We start from the raw sequence: 17,144 nt of genomic DNA on the forward strand, positions 1-17,144 counted from the left end.
TTGTAAAGATGTTACAGGACTGGGCAGCTTCATTCTGCGGTGCATAGCACCTAACGACTACTAGAAACATTCAGATATGTGATTTGTAGTTGTAGTATTAAATTAAAATGGCATTGTAGTATTAAATTAAAATGGCGATGGGGGGGTGAGGGGCCAGCCCCACCTGCTGCTACTACTACTCACAGGTTCAGTAAGCACAATTACACGGTTGAGATATATAAGTATTATATTAGTCATCGAGAGCATGAGAAATATTACAATAATGCAGTTAGACACATTACATGGTAGCATTGCTCACCTCAGCCCAGCTTGGTGGTCCACGTGGAGAGAGGGGGAAGGGAAAGAGGGCAAGGGAACAGGGAGAGAGGACGGGAGAGGAGAGGGGGTAGAGAAGGGAGCCAGAGAGAGAGGTCAGAGAGATCAGAGAGCTCTATATTGCTGACCCACGCCTATATACCTTTTGGAGGCATGCCAGCCCACTAATTACAGGTAGAGACATACGTCACAGGGAGGGGCTGCACTATAGGTTACACAGTAATGAGAGAGGGTGGTCTCTGGGTCTCCATAGGAATCGTTATCCGTAGGATGAAAACTCCGCCTACAGGAGCCTGTCCATTGTCTCCAGAGGCAGGGAGCAGGCCCACCCCTGTGGAGGGATGAGACAGCAGTCTGGCAACTGATTGTCTTCAGGGGGGGAATGCCTGCGCATCTGACCTCCCCCCACACTGCGTAGCTTCTCTGTTCCTGGAAACTTGCTTTCAGTAGAGAATGGTTCAAATATCTAAACTATGGTCTCTGGTTAAATGGCTTTGTCAGTTGCCACCCCTCCTGCTCGTGGTCTTTAATTCAGTGCTATGGCCAGGGACTGCCAGCACTGCCAACGCAGCTGCTCCAGCCCACCTCACTGGGCCCCAGTTAGAGACAGAGCTAACACTGATTTACTCGTTGCAATTCTATCGTGTCGTCTCGCTCACTTTTTTCCCCATCAACGCCACTTTTCCCAACATGTATTGTGGCGCAAAATACTCAATATAGACTTGATACATAGATGGTCGCAACAGTACCCCAAAAAGTCACACACGGGGTACAGCATGGGAAAGAGTGGGGGACTGCAGATTGGAAAATAGCTAGCTTCTATTTCTGGTTCCAATCTCTTATAGCCTTGGACTAAGCTACACATGAGATTCAGCCCTCTGGTTTGACAATTGTTCAAGAAAGGGTTAAATTATTTGTTTAATTCAAACTGAGTCTTGAAATCTTTTCAGGGATTTGGATCAAACTCACTGCCATCGAGTTGATGCTGGCGCTTAGTGACCCTAGTCAGGGCAGAACTGCCCCAGTGGGTTTCTGCAACTATTCAGGAAAGTAGAAAATCCCATCTTTCTCCCGAGGAGCAGCTGGTGCATTTGAACAGCTGACCTTGAGGATCACACAGTCCAACTAGCTACCACTCTACCCCCAGGGCTCCTCCCAATTGGCTACAATGAGAAATAGCAGTGTACTCTACACTTGTTTTACACATGTATTTTATCTACGGGGTTGTAGAGTAAAATGAATTCCGCTTGAGCATCAGTCATAGTTTCAAAGCCACTGACAATCTTTCAAAATCTACTTCGGTTTGTATGCCGGTTGTGACGTGTCAACCTCTGAACCTCGATAGTTAGGCAGCTATGACGGAGCCGTGCCCCGTGAGAGTCCATGCCATGCACTCACCTCCACAGGGACACATGCGAGCTGCAGCCGAAGGAAAGGCAGTTCCCTAGCGCTGTGGCTTGCTTTCACTCAACAGGGATGCCCTGACTGGGGAACAGCCCCAAGCTGGCACTTTCCACCACTCCACAAGCAAAGATCCAAAAAGAGAAAGAAACTGCTTCAAGTTCATACTTTGCTTCAAGCAGAACCGCCGATCCAACTTGAGAAAGCCGGTCATGAGTTGCCGGGTCTCACCGGGGCTACAAGGGGGGCTGTACCAATGCTGCTCTCGCTCAGACAACATCCAGGGCTTTGTGCTAGTGCCCTAAAACCGTCGTCACTGTGTTTTTGTACTTTATTTGCAATAAAATGTCATCATCGGGGCTCCAAAGAAAGTTAGTGATAACCAGCAGTAAAGTCAAGAGGAAAGGACAAAGAGTTAAAGAAACTGTTGTCAAATGTGATTCAGGACCCACCTGTCTGCTTTGACAGCTGAACACAACATGGCTAAGTGAGCATTATCCACATTTCTTTGGAGGGGGGTGGGGGTGGTGATTAAAGTGGATAATATGGTGAAAGGTGTGAACCACAGACCAAAGAACCCAGACCATCGAAGAGATTGGAAAATTCATTAATTGGGATAAATAAAAGACAATTCAATAGCTGTAGTTTTTTTGAGACAGTGGCAAGTAAAAAGGCGAAAACCCTCTGTAAGTGATTTAAAGTCTCAGACAAATAAATTTATAAATGTAATTCTGGGGCCTCAGAACCAATTGTTTGGTTTCCCATGAATTCTTAGGGGAAAAACATGTTCAATTCTTGAACTTTTCGGTGTTTGAACATGAATTTGGAACGAAGTAAGTGAAGCAACTGCGGTTATCACTCACTGTATGTGGGCTGTCTGGCAAGGCTCTGTGGGTTTGTTTGTTTGTTGTGAAGTTTGGATTCTGCCTTGGGATCTTCACCATCTGACTTCTGGTTTCCAAGACTTTGGAAGGTGGCCTGTTCACCTGCCTACAGATCCAAGGAGTTGTTAGTCTATACAGCCTCAGTGAGCAGCCTGCCATCTTACCTGCCAACCTGGAGTCATTCTTCTGTGAAATCAGTGGCCTGCTGCCTAACTTTCCGATCTTGGGCTCACTGGTCCCTGAAGCTTAACTGGAGAAGCATCCAGCCTGACATCAGACCCATGAACTGAAGACCGTGCAAGCCTCTACAAGGGAGCGTGCCATTTCCCTGAGATAAATATATATGCGAGGGGGCTTCGAAATGTTGTGGGACAATAGAATTTAAAGGTAATGAAGTTTTCCCACAAACTTTTGGAAGCCCCCACCTATGAGCTTCACAGGATTTGTTTCTCTAGAGGACCTCAGCCTAAGACACTGAAAGAACTGTTTCATTCTCAAAACAGGTCAAGACCAGTAAATCACAAAACATGAAATCACAACTTAAAATGGAAAGTTTTACCAAAGCTACAATTTATTTGGTGCATACTCTGTGCTTGCTATCAGGATCTTTCACATATACCTTTTCCTTTCATATTTAAAAGCAATCATGTGAGGTAATTTACAGAGTTTTAGAAAAACAAAAACCTACTTCCTTATCTTATTCAGTGTAAAGAAAGGTTTATGCATTGCAAAAGACGAAACAAAAAGATAAAACAGTCAGCTACATAACGCTATTTCCATTTTCTTCTATACACTTCCTACATATCTCACTCACTTTCACACTAGGAGAAAATAGAACCGATTCAAATAAAGGAAATTGTGCTCTAAGTTTTGTCTACAAAATGTTTTTAATCTACCAATTTCTACTGTAAGAATAAGTGACTTGATGTTGCGAATACCTGAAGTAATTTTAAAGTTATCTAGTACTTTAAAAATGTTGTTCATATAGAAACAATCTAAAAATAGCACAATTCAGTATTTTCAGAGGCAATTTCTCAGCAGAAAAAGGCAATGGGAACAATTCAGTTGATGGAAATGATTTAAGTAAAATACCTTCAAGAAAGTAGAAAACAGTACAGGAAATTTTTATAAAAATGTAGCACCGTTATCCTGATTAATGAACAAATTTCAAGCTGTGAAGATTACTTAAGAATTACATATATCTTTTGAAATAATATAGTCTTACATTTAGAAGTTAAAGTTATATACTCTAGGAAGTATTCCTTCTATGTAGAATTCAACACTGACATCAAGTTATTTAACAAAATTAAAAACAATTTCCCAGTAAACAATGACTACTGAAGTTTCACAAAGAAAAAAAAACCCCTCAACATTAAGCAATTTATTCCATATGCAAATTTTCTCAAAAGAAGTATTAATATTGCATTACAAACAAGGTACTCTGGTCCAGTTATAAACACATTTGACAAAAACGCTTTGATTTTTCTCATGTTTTTATTTGTCGGTTTCTTCAGCATTACTATTTGTCCTTTTTCTAAAACCACTTAATAAAGTACAGTGCAGATACCGAAAGCAGATGTAGAAGTTGACCTTTTATTTTTTTTAAAGTACTTTCATATTAAACGCTGCTGGCCATGAAACGGCCATCAAATTCTTTAATATTTTAAACTAAAAACATAGTGTGTACAAGCATACTGAAAGAATACTCATAGGTAATGGATAAACTTCATACCAGCACACTAAACTTCATATGATTTATTTTTTAAATGATTGCTGGTCCTAGATAATCAAAAAGTCACAGGTTCTATGGCAGCAACTACAACACAGATACAATTTGTTAAAGATACGTTTTGACTGACCACCTACAGTGGGATATAATTTAACAAAGCACACATGACATAACATAAGGCTCCACCGTTAAATAAGCAACAAATGGAAGTTTCAGAGAAAGGCTTTGGAAAACAAATCATGTGGCCTGTCAGACGAATCTATTCTTTCCATCCTCAAAATAGTCACTAAGGGCATTAAGATGTTAGAACAAACGGTTGCTGAAGTTCCCGGAAAAGGAAGACTTGAACTTCAGTACCAGTACTTGATGAGGTAAGACGTAATCGTGCCACCTGAAACTAGATCTGTTTGTAGCCAGAGATGCAATGAACTGTTCATTTTTAGAGACGTAAAATTTACTACATTTGAAACAATACAGAAATCTCAAAAGTTACTCATTAAATATAATTTACTTCTTACAAATCTCCTTTCTGAAAATGCAATTCATATATGCTGCAGCCTCAAAAGATTGAATTCAAAATGAAAATATGAAGGCAATAGTCAAGGAAGTCACATCAGGTGCTTTTGTCAAATATTTGTACAAATCAGTATATACCTCTTTTGTCTATGATACAGTAGGAAAAGTGATTCTAAATATAGCCAAGTCAATGCAGAAAAATACATTACTATTTGAGGCAGAACATGCTAAAATATAATTTACAATGACTAGTTTGCATTTAAGATGGCGAACAATGCTTGTAGCTTGAAAAAGGAAAGTAAATTAAATTTTGTGGGTTTTGTTCAGTCTTTCATACTAAACTTTAATTCATTTGAAATATAAGATGTAATTAGTCCAACCTTTTCTTTACGCTTATCACTTTCTCATTCAGTCAGACTAATGCACACAAATCAGAATAGCATTGAGATTTCCACGTCTTCAAACGCAGACGGATGGCTTGTGAAGTGGAAGGTAAGCATGTAGTACTGAGCAGAGGACACTCGCAATGACCATACATTCATTTTTAAAATTACACCAAGATTCACAAGCCCAAGTAAACATTGAATTGAAAAATTCAGCTGAAACTCAAGATACTCAGCAGACCTTTGAGACAGGTTAGGTCTTTACAAACCTGAAGGAGCTGGCAAGAGGGGAAAAGAGTCCTCAATGCTTTAAAAAACGCAGCTGGTTGGGAGTCCGCGTGACCACTACGCTGACACGGAAACAGGTGCTTTCAGTCACAGAACCACTCAATTTCCCACAGAGACCTTCCTCGAAGCCAACCATGAAGATGAAAATCCGCTCGCTCACAATTAAAACTGAAGGAATCCTTCAAAAATGAGAGCAAGACTTCACCCAAAGAGATCTTTTAAATCATTACTGGCTGAACTGCTATTGGTCATAGTAGTTGGTGGCTGTGCAAAGTTCTGTGGGTTGAAGAAAGGATTACCCTGCATACCAAAGGCAGACTGTCCTATCATGTTCATCTGTGTCCCCATCACCGTACTGCCCATACCTGGGGACCCTTGAGGAGGTACAAACTGATTGAGCCATTGACTGGGTTTCTGTTGTGATAACTGGTTCATGCTAACTTTGGGTTTCTGAGGGCCAAAGAGATTATTCAGGGCAGACATATCCGTGGGTCTTTGTGGAGTCTGCTTTGCACTGGCAGGAGAAGCACTCATAACATTGAAATTTGGCAAAGCGGCAGGTGCTCCCATGGCCATCTTGGTCACTCCTGGGGTGCTTCCACCACTGAAGAAGTTCTGGTTGGTATTAACTGGCATGTTGAATCCCGAGGTCTGAAAGCCCATGTTGGCATTGAGGCCGTTTGTCAAATTTCTCTTTGTGTTATCAATTGGAGCAGAAAGCATGCTGAGGCCCATCGAAGGAACAGAAGAAGTAAAGGTACCTGTAGCAGGCATTTTAGGAGTTGTAACAGAAAGGCTGGTCAAAGATGACATATTATCCATCAATGTGTCTGTCAAGTCCTTGGTCTGTAAAATACAAGGGAATTACTGCTCTAGAAGGAGTTTAAATTATTTCATTGTATTAAGTAAACATTTGATACATGAAATCCTAAAGTAAAAACTAAGTAGAACCAAGAGTTCAAAAACCACAGCCCACAGGCTAAATACAGCCTGCCCTCTGTTTTTCTAGTTTTACAGATGAACATTTGTAATCAATTAGATGTTCCCACACACTCACTCAGTCAATGCCATCTAGTCAATTCTGACTGATAGCAACCCTCCAGGCAAGAGCAGGATTGCCCCTGTAGGTTCTGAGACTGAAAATCTTTACAGGAATAGAAAGCCTCATCTTTCTCTCCTAGAAGGCTGGTGGGTTTGAACTGAGGATCCTGCAGTTAGCAGCCCAACAAGAAACCCACTACACCACCAGGCTCCATTAATCTGATGAGAGGTAACACTAATGCAGAACACTATTTAAATAAAATGTAATCTTCCCCTGAAATAATTGCACTATTTCCATTACATTGGACAGTGTAAGACATGAAAAGATAATACTAATTTATAAATTATCAAGGGTTCGTGGGGGGAGGAGGGGAGGGGATGAGCTGATACCAAGGGCTCAAGTAGAAAGCAAATGTTTTGAGAATGATGATGGCAACAAATGTACAAATGTGCTTGACACAATGGATGTGATAAGAGTTGTACAAGCCCCCAATAAAATGATTTTTTTTTAAATTATACCATGTAATATTTATATCTTGAATTTAAAAATGTGAAATGTTGTATAGTCAATGCTCTTAGGGAAGTGACTACAAATACTGTCACTTTTTGTGACTAACAGGTAACAAAAAATAACAAATGCTTTTAAGATATGTAATTTTTTAAGTCAATTAAGAGTAAGGAGCTTCTTCAGTTGTTGCATCAAAACCTGTTAACGGTGCCTGGAAAACAGCTAGAAATAATACCGATCAGGTCATGTAGCTAAATCTTCTTAAATTAAATTACACCCACTCCTCACTTATTGAGATGGCTAGGTTCCAAAGACTTGGTCATTATGTGAAAATCAGCATTATGCAAAAAATGAAGGGTGACTACATTGAATCCCAAGACAATCCATCACAGCCAACTCCATTGGCCTGGCCAAGCTAACACATCTTTACTATCATAGTCAGCATTGCTCTTGCCTCACCCACCAGCATTCATTACTGCCAGATTGAAGTTGCTAACGCACAAAATAGTTGGAAAACTTTGACTATTGTCATAAATGTGAAATGTCTGCTGATGGGTCGCCAGGGGTCAGAATCAACTTGATGGCAACCAACAAGCCAAAAATAGCAAATTACTTTTAATTAAGAAATGCCTAAAAGCATGACTATATGCTCTCTGATCACTTTAAAGTGGAAAGAATTGAACGAGTACTGTGAGATCTCATCCTTTTAAAGAACTTCTATTCAACAAGCTTCTTGTTTATCAATAACAAGCACTGTCAGAGAACATTATATATTTGTTAGGCTATGGAAGAGTTGCTGAGAAATCCTCTATGCCCCATAATTCTTCTTAGAAACTACACATTAATTTATTTTTTCCAATGGCTTTTTTATAAGCAGTAATAAACAACGCTCTTCCCCAGAGCAGTGTGCATGAAACAGGGTGAGAGAGAGAAACTGTCCGACCTGCTTGACTGGAGCAGCAGGTGTGTGCACCTGCGGTTTAAGAGGCTGCTGGCTTTTCAGCTTCTGGGCCTGCTCTTGTTCTTTTGCCAATTTCTGTTTTTCTTCAAGTGTAAGTGACGCCTTAAAATAAAGTAAAAACTCAATAAGAAACCACACATTCCATTTGTAAAACAAAATCGTTTCATTTTCTTTTGATTAAACCCTTATCTTGTTCCTTAACTCTATACTTGTTACTTAACTGAAATCACCAATAGTCTTTTGTTGGTGATTACTGGAGGCAAGTTATATTTTGTATTGTTGCAAGATTTAAATTTAGGCAGACCCTCACAAGATTTATGCTATAATGGTATTTCCAATATGGTAGTTACTATTTTTTAAATGAAAATAATTTTCTTTTCAGACAATGATAATATGATTAACTGATTTGGTACATGGGTAACATTAATATTGAACTCCAATTAGGCAAAATATTATCTTCCCCCACGCCCCCTCCCCCCGAACAAAATATTTGCATTCTTCTCATTAATAAGCTCTATGTCATATAAAAATTATACTCCATCAATTTTATATTTTGAAATGTGTCAGAAAAATTGTGGGAATTTTCTGTCTCTATTCTCAGTGTCTAAAAAATATTCTCGATTTTTAAGAAAGTGGGCAGGTCTTTCCCAGCGGTCTAGCTCACTCCCTAAGATTTTACCATGGAATGAAAGAAAGAAGGACAAGGGGAGCCAAGAACAGAAGAAAGTCCTGAAACTGAAACGGTGGGGAATGCAGCGAGCAGGAAAGCACCGGGAACATGGACTGATAGTCGGAGAGCCCAGGGAGACGGGCGGGCGCATGGATCTGCAGCTGACGCCATCAAGCAAGAGAGCAAAGAGTGGAACTGACAGGGCAGCCAGGCGACCTACAACGGTTATCACACAGGAGACTGAGCAATAAAGGATGCTGAAAATCTCAAGTCTTGCTTATTCTCAAGATGGGTCAGGTCATGTTCTACTGATATTTTGAATGTCATAAAGATAATTACAGAGTATTTCCTGTTAAGAGACTAAATTCGATTTCCTATTGAAAATCTGTTCCTACTCTAAAGTAAGAAATTCTGGAAGGACAGCAAAGAACTTACTCCTTTCAGTTTACTTGGCAGCCCATCCTCCTTATTGTCCGGCTCCGCCCCAGTCAGAAAGTCGGCTCCAATGCTGTGAAAGACCTTGTCGATCTGCTGAAATCAGAAACAAGCTGTCTGAATGCATGCTAGGAAAGGCAGGGCTTTATTGAATAGAAGGGGATTAAACATGAAAAGCTCCACAAATGAAACACACAGTGATCACACGTTCTATAAAAACTGAGATATTTCAATCTACAATTTCTACTTTCTTCAAAAATGAAAACAGTTCAAATGCCTTTTACCTGATTCCCAACAAACGTAGCTCTGGTCTCTTCTGAAGCACTCATCTGACTTCCTAGGTCCAAAGATCTGCAGCACAGTGTGGAATTGGACAAAATAAATCACCAGAAATGCGTGCTTTTAAAACACTCATAAACTGTAATCTCATTGTTTAAGGAAACACAAAGGCTCCGTTACTTTCTACTATTGAAGTCTGCTTACCCTAAAATTTAACATTTCTAAATCATTTAACTCACCATTTGAGATTGAGGAAAGAATTTACTCAGTCTCGCAAAGTCAGGCAAACATGTATCAAAAAAGTTGAATGTCTCATGGAGATACTCAGATATATATACATATATTCAGATGTATGACATACAGAGAACTTAATGTGATTAAGGTAAAACTCTGATACTAACAATGAATGAATGCGCTCATCACTGCAAGGTCTATACCTTGAATATTAAGTGAGATTGAGATAAGGTTCATTTCTCCCCTTAAGTATAAATACTAGATAATAAATTTTTGTTTGTTACAAATAAATCTTGTAAAATTACTTTTCCAGAACTGGATGGTACCTGGCTAACATAACTGAGCATTTGGATTAAGGATTCTATAAAAGAATCCTAATCAAAAAGTACAGAGCAGAATTTAAAATTTTCATGGACTTTCTGGAGCTGAGGGGATTGGATGAACCCATGAAACGACTGTCCTGAGATAACCTCAAAAATTAACCCCAAAATACCTCTAGTCATCGTATAAACAAACAATAATCTGGTTGAGCAAGTATAAAAGATCTGCCCTGATCACTATGCTCCTGTGGTCAGCAGCTCAAGACCTAAGCCACAGTGCCTCACGGCTGTCTGCTCGTGAGATCGATCTCTGTGAGATCAAAACGACAAGAGCAACCCAAAGATTCGACAGGAATCTCAGGGGCAGTGAACTTGTGAATGGGGAAGGAACAACCGGGAAAAAGAAGGGCAGAATGATCGCACAACTTGAAGAAGGTAAGGAGTATCACTGAACTACACATCGAGATGGGCGAATTACAGGATGTTTTGCTGGATACAGCTTCAACAACAAATTATATTTAAAAAACCATTTTTCAGAGTTCCTAAGTTAATATAAGGAACTTGGGTGATGGGTCAGCAGTCCAAATGTCCCAGCCACTGCAAGGGAGACAGCTGAAGCGGTTTGTCCTATAAAGACACCCTACATAGGGTGCCTATGAGTCGGAATTGAAGGGATGACCGTGGGCTGGGCTTGAGTTGATATTAATACAGTTAATGCATCAAATACCGACTTCGTAAACATTACAGACCCGTCTGAGCACACACAGCTTGCTTAGGTCCTACTTCACCTCGTTCTGCACTGACTCTCCAGAAGCTGTCACCTCACGCCATGACTGGGAAGAAGCAAACTAATTTTCAGTTGGAGACCAAGCTCAAGAATGCTATCAATTGGACTGAATTCATGTCTTGGGGTCCAGAAGTATATATAAACAGACTGTCTAAATCCCTGCGTTTTGCTCTTGGACAAAGACTAGCTTTGGATTTTATAAAGTGGCAATTTCCATCTTTCCAACTTCACTTTGAAGTGTTCTACAAATCCTCCCCTCAAATAAAGAGGCAGATAGTGTGCTACTACACCTGAAATTAATGCTCTAGAAATGTTGGGAGGGGCAGGGTTGAGGAAAGAGAAGGGAGAAAATTCAAACACTGGAATTTCATAGATTTTAAAAATATTTCTAAGTGGCACCCTTAGTGATTAGCCTGAAATTCACACTACTCATGGCTAATACTAACAAGGAATTACCCTGAAATGAGATTTGCTGAAATAAGAAGACTTTCTTTATGTACAGCAAAAATTAAGAATATAACATCTCATACTTTTAAAATTTAAATACCTCATTTTAACTCAGTTCAATTTAGTGATATGTTGAAACAGAAGTTTTATATATGACTAAATTAAGATTCAGCAACTTTTCTATTCTATATTCCAGAAAAATCAATCAGCAGATAACTTTAATCTGACTGTTAGACCATATGCAATTCAACAACAGTCTACTCACTTCTGCTGTTCTTGCATTATATGAAGTTGTTCCAGTTTAGTCTTGTGTTCAGATTCCAATCTATGAAGCATCTCTTTGATGACGGAAATGAAAGAATTGAACTGGTGTAATAAGAAATCAACATGGTTATGTTTAAAGTCAGCAGCAAATATAATTAGGATCGTTCAGTTCGTTAATCACAGTAGCCTCCATTTTCAACCAGATCCACTCCTGGTGCTGATGGCACAAGCTTTTATAATATCATTGCATGATGGGGATATGGTAGCTGATGAACCTTTTACGTTTCAGAAAACATGTCTAACTAAATTGTATATCCCAAGTTGCCTAGAGGATATTATTCAGGGGTTTTGTATAATAAGTTCACCTCTAGCAGCTAAATTATATTGATTTCCCTAGGGCAATCCAAAATTGACCATCTGAATTTGTGCTATCTACAAACAATCTACTTAACAATACAAGGAAAATTCCTGCTTATTGAAAGTGTTATAAAAATAACAAGTTTGAAAAAATAAAATAAAATAAAAATAACAAGTTTGGGCTAAAATAAACCTTGTCCTCTGAAAGGTTAGTCCAAAGATTAAATGTTTCTAACCCAACTTTCAAATAATTTAAGTTATACACACTTATTACTATGTAGTAACATAATTTTTGTTTACATGATAGTAATCCTTATGGTACTTCAGAATCACTAACAAGTTAAAAGAACCATTATTACTAAAAGAATCTAGAAACTTGAGGGAGGGTGAAAAATGAGCTGATGCCAAGGGCTCAAGTAAAAAGAAAATGCTTTGAAAATGTTAAGGCAACAGAGGTACAAAGGTGTTTGACACAAAGGGTGGATATATGGATTGTGATAAGAGCTGCAGGAGCCCCCAATAAGTTATTTTTGTAAAAATCTAGAAACCACTCTTCTCTTTTCCTCGAATTTCCTCAAATAGTATAGCTGCATCTTTGTGCTGGGTGCTTTCAAAGTAGGCTCACTAGTATTTTATTTTAAAAATGAGGAAATTAAGGCTCAGAGACGTGAACTGACTTTGCCTCATGGACATGAAATAATTTATATAACGACATGGCAGAACTAGAACCCATACTCGGTGTGTCACCAAAGTTTGTGCTCATTTTTACAACACTGCACTTCCCTCACCACACTCTACTTTGTCTAATCATGCAAGGGCAAAGGGTCTCTTTGCTTAGCTTTGTGCCACGACTGACATTCTGCTGATTCGTTTTTGTTTTACTTTTTATTTGATGTATAATACACACACACATAATCGCCTATCTCCAAGAACTGACAAACTGAACGTACTAGCCATTTGTGTACCCAGCAGTAGATCCATAAGCAGAACACTGGCAGCATCCCAGAGGCCTCCCTGTCTCCTGCCAATTACTACCAGACCCCAGTCCTCCTGACTTCAAACAGCACAGATGACCTGCAACCCTTCTGATACTTAGGCCCTTGGCTGCGGCTAGCTTCTTTCGCACACCTTCGTCTGTGAGCTTCAGCTACATGGTTACACATAATTCGTGGGCAAAGGTCAAAAAGATGGCAGTCTGCTTCTGAAGTTTTCCAGGAACCCTAGCGGTTCCTGGTCTACTCTGCCCTACAGGGTTGCTGGCATTAGCATCAGCTCGTCAGCAGTGGGTGTGGCTGTTTAGGGAAGCACTAGTACAACAGCACATGGAATGCTGCAGCACATATTTTGCTGATGGTTATTCGCAGATGCTCATGAATTACAGTTCAAAATATTGCTGTGGGGGCTTCCATTGTGAAAATAACACAAATGCCGATTGCTGTGCTAAAGTCGACAAGCAGAATCAGAAAGCAGAGATGGTCATGCAAAATATATGAAGGAAAAAGAAAAGGCCCCTACAGAGAACTCTAATTACATACTGAAAATGCCCGTCCCCATCCCAGGGGTTAGTCCATTGATCACAAATGGAGTTAGTCCATTGATCACAACTGACAAACTGCCAATGTTGTTCAGCTCTCCCTTGGAGTTAATTTCTGATTTGTGTACTTTTCAGGTATGCACATAGCAAAAGAAGGAACACTGGTGGCACAGTGGGTTAAACACTGGACTTACTAATTCCAGGGTTGGTGTTTCAAATCCATTAGCCACTCGTTGGGAGGGAGATATGGCTGTGCCCCCTCTGGTGAAACCTACCATCTCGGAAAACCTATGGAGTAGTTCTATTCTCCCCTACAGGGTCACTAGGAGCCAGAGTCCATCTGAATTCAGCAGGCTGTTATTTGGTTGATGTATTGAAATATATCTGTAAATTTATATGCAATGTTTCCAATGACAAAGGTTAAATTTGTGAAGATACCAATAATAATGATGCCAAAAAAACCTTTTTAAAAGACTAAAAATAGACAATAGAACAGATTTATAACAGAGCAATTGTAATGGAACCTTGTTTTAACTGTCTCAGACTACTTGCATCCCTTCTCTATGACAGACAGCTATCATAAGAGTCACAAATGGCCACCAACTATCACCTTATGCTGGGGCTTCCAACCTCTCTGAGTGTGCGCAGAACCTATAAATGACATGCTGATTACTAAAAATAGCCAGGTAAGTGAGCTTAAAAGTTTCCTTCTCCAGTTGTGTTTTCTTCCAAAAGATTTTGGCCCTTGTGGGAGATCTTGATCAGAGGATCAGTTAAAGCCCTTCCCTGATGGTTTCACTGACCCACTAGAGCAGGTGTCCTCAAACTGCGCCCCGCAGGCCACATGCGGCCCGCCGAGGACATTTATCTGGCCCCCCGGGTGTTTTTGCCCCATTTGGTTTTTTTTTCCTTCAAAATAAGATATGTGCAGTGTGCATAGGAATTTGTTCATAGTTTTTTTTAAAACCATAGTCCGGCCCTCCAACTGGTCTGAGGGACAGTGAACTGGTCCCGTTTAAAAAGTTTGAGGACCCCTGCACTAGAGACTATGAGGTAAGAAATACACGTTGTTCTTGTCAACTATGTTTGTGATAATTTGTTAAACAGTAGTAAAGATCAAACACCCCAAAGCAATGATTTTGTCTCTGTTCATATGAACTTCTCAGGACCAAATATAAGTAGCCCCAAATCCTACACAGCTTTCAAAATCCTGCTCATTTAGTTTCTCCTGATGAGGCCTTCAAACACCCATCCTTTCATTCCAGTCTTTTACTTCGAATCCTTTCTTCTCTTAGCTCTTGTGACATAGTTCCCCTTGTCTTGCCAATCTTCATATATTTAATGGTACCAAAAAAACCAACCAAACAAAAAAACCCAGTAAGCTGAATAAAGCACAAATGATAGCCCTACCTGATTGAGATTAAGATTGTTTTCAATACTCAGGGGAATCAAATGAGGCAATACTTTTCCAGCCAGCTGTTCTTTGGTGATTCCCAACTTCTTATGAGTAAAAGTACATTTGTAAATACCTGGCAGAAAAGAATAAGACACATTTTTAGAGTTAACACTATAAACAGAAATCTCAAGAACAGTGCATCTGCTTGACATCTTTTGATAAACAGCACAGTCACAAATTTCCCCCGTCAGTACCAAGAATCATGACGTTCTGACAGATCAGAATTTCAGCTTTTACCATAGTCCACACTTAAATTTTATAATACAGCTATTTGGAGAGCATAAGATTGTACTTAATGTAGCAGAACAGCAAAAGGTTATCAAAATCAGGTACTGTTCTTACAGTGCAGCAGAAAGGTAACAGATTGTCCCAATAAACTGATAATATCTAAAGGTATATTCCAAACTTCTACTCGAACTTGAAGCACCTAGTATATGTTTATACAAATAACATGTAAATTATATGGCTTTTTGAAACCAGTGTGAGCCATTTACACATTCGTCTCCTATGTGTGCAATGCATGTTATACGTATGCACTTGTTATTTATATGAACACATCATATGGAAAAACCTGGCACTAGAGTGTGTACATACAGGTGGCAGTGCTTCATCAACAAACCAGACTCAGTATGTGCGCAGCTTAGGACTTCTAAGCCTTCCCTCTGGCCTCCTTATTCACATCACCTTCGAGGTTCCTTTCCTCGGACCTAGTCCACAAAGCCTTCATTTCACAACTGGCACAAGCCTCCCTCATTTTCTGCACTCTTTTTGGTTAGGTTCGAAATCTTTTATACATAATCTAGCACTTCAGAACACACTATCTCTTATTCTCTTGTTAATATACATAGTTTACATAGCCAAATGAATTCTTTACAAATGACTCATTCAAAAACTCAAAGCTCACTGCCATTGAGTCAATGCTGACTCACAGCAAGCCCTGTGGGTTTCCGAGACTGCAACCATTTACAGGAGCAGGAAGCCTAGTCTCAGCCTCGTCTCTCTCCCTCAGAGCTGCTGCTCGTTTAGAATGGATCTCAGCCCGACTTTAACCACTACACCACCAGGGCTCCCTTATGAGTGACTACTAAGTGCTTATTTGCTAAGCACTATGTTCAGTATCTTCCCTCCAGCTGTCTCACTGGTTTAGAAGAATGCTATAATGATGTCACTTTAATTCATATTTCATAAATGAAAAAACTTGTTCAAAGTTACTCCAGAAACTGACAGACAGAACTTAGTATTCTTACATATTTCTATTGTGGGGCTTGTATGAGCTAGATGCTATAGTGATGGTGGTAAGATATAGCAATGGGTAATAACTTCTTCACAATGAACAACAACAAAAAATAAGCCTATTAATGCTTCTGCGATTTCCACAGCTATGTCTCTTTCTCATGAGTACAGCACATCCTGGCAGATCAGACTTGCATAAGTTATTTACATGCAATTTCCGAGCTTTTGGACAAAGTAATCTGTAATTAACTGGTAGAACACAGCGTGCTATATAGCCAGTCTGTTTCAGCAGCACACCATTTAGTAGTAAAACATACTGGTTAAGATTAAACATCAAATTCAAACTCGCTGCCATTGAGTCAATTCTGACTCACAGTAAACCTATAGGACAGAGCAGAACTGCCCCTGTGGGTTTCTAAGACCCACTCTTTACAAGAGTAGAAAGCTCTTCACAAGAGTAGAAAGTTTCATCTTTCTCCCACCGAGCGGCTGGTGGTTTCGAAATTCTGACCTTGAGATTATAAAGCCATAACCTACTACTCCACCAAGGCTCCTAGATTAAAACATACCTAAATTTAAAAGCTGCTCAACCACTTCTCGGGTGTATGACGAGCATCTATCTACCTTGCTTGGTCTAAGACTCATTTTTCCTTAGGAAACTGAAATGTTGGTTGCTCTGAGTCAATTCCCATCCCAACTACCTATTTCACTGGATTTGGGGAGGGACAAATATGAGAATACAGAAAAGGTATTTTGCACAGCTCCTCTTATAAATTGAGTGCCAAGTACCGTTTATACTCAAGCATAAGCCAACCCGAATATCAGCCAAGGCACCTAATTTTCCCACAAAACGGCATTAAAAATGTGCTGGAAAACTCGGCTTAAACACAAGTATATACAGTACATGTCAGGTATTAAGAGCCATATCAGTATTTGCTGTAGCTTGTTTACCTGTCTTATACTGAGCCATTTATCTTATTGGGGAAACATGTTATCATGATATTGGTGAAGCTAAGATCTCCAAATGCCTATCTCTTTATACATGTCAAGGTTCTACTTTTGCTAAAATTAACACAAAGAGAAGCATACTATAGCACTTGTC

General features: G+C 39.6%; 1 protein-coding gene across 1 annotated transcript in view; it reads right to left on the reverse strand.

Moving 5' to 3' along the window:
- Positions 1 to 3,150: 3,150 nt before the first annotated feature.
- Positions 3,151 to 17,144, reverse strand: part of SCYL2 (SCY1 like pseudokinase 2) — an 88,056-nt gene continuing 74,062 nt past the window's right edge. Inside the window, exons 13-18 of the mRNA XM_045291287.1 lie at positions 14,764 to 14,882; positions 11,464 to 11,564; positions 9,416 to 9,482; positions 9,132 to 9,227; positions 8,009 to 8,128; positions 3,151 to 6,362 (exon numbers count right to left, since the gene is read on the reverse strand). Coding sequence (XP_045147222.1) covers positions 5,718 to 6,362; positions 8,009 to 8,128; positions 9,132 to 9,227; positions 9,416 to 9,482; positions 11,464 to 11,564; positions 14,764 to 14,882 — 1,148 coding nt within the window. The 3' untranslated portion in view covers positions 3,151 to 5,717. The remainder of the gene's footprint in view (positions 6,363 to 8,008; positions 8,129 to 9,131; positions 9,228 to 9,415; positions 9,483 to 11,463; positions 11,565 to 14,763; positions 14,883 to 17,144) is intronic.

This window comes from Echinops telfairi, unplaced genomic scaffold (assembly GCF_000313985.2).
Source record: "Echinops telfairi isolate 266 unplaced genomic scaffold, ASM31398v2 ScPeMD7_2;HRSCAF=8, whole genome shotgun sequence".
Lineage (NCBI taxonomy): Eukaryota > Metazoa > Chordata > Mammalia > Afrosoricida > Tenrecidae > Echinops > Echinops telfairi.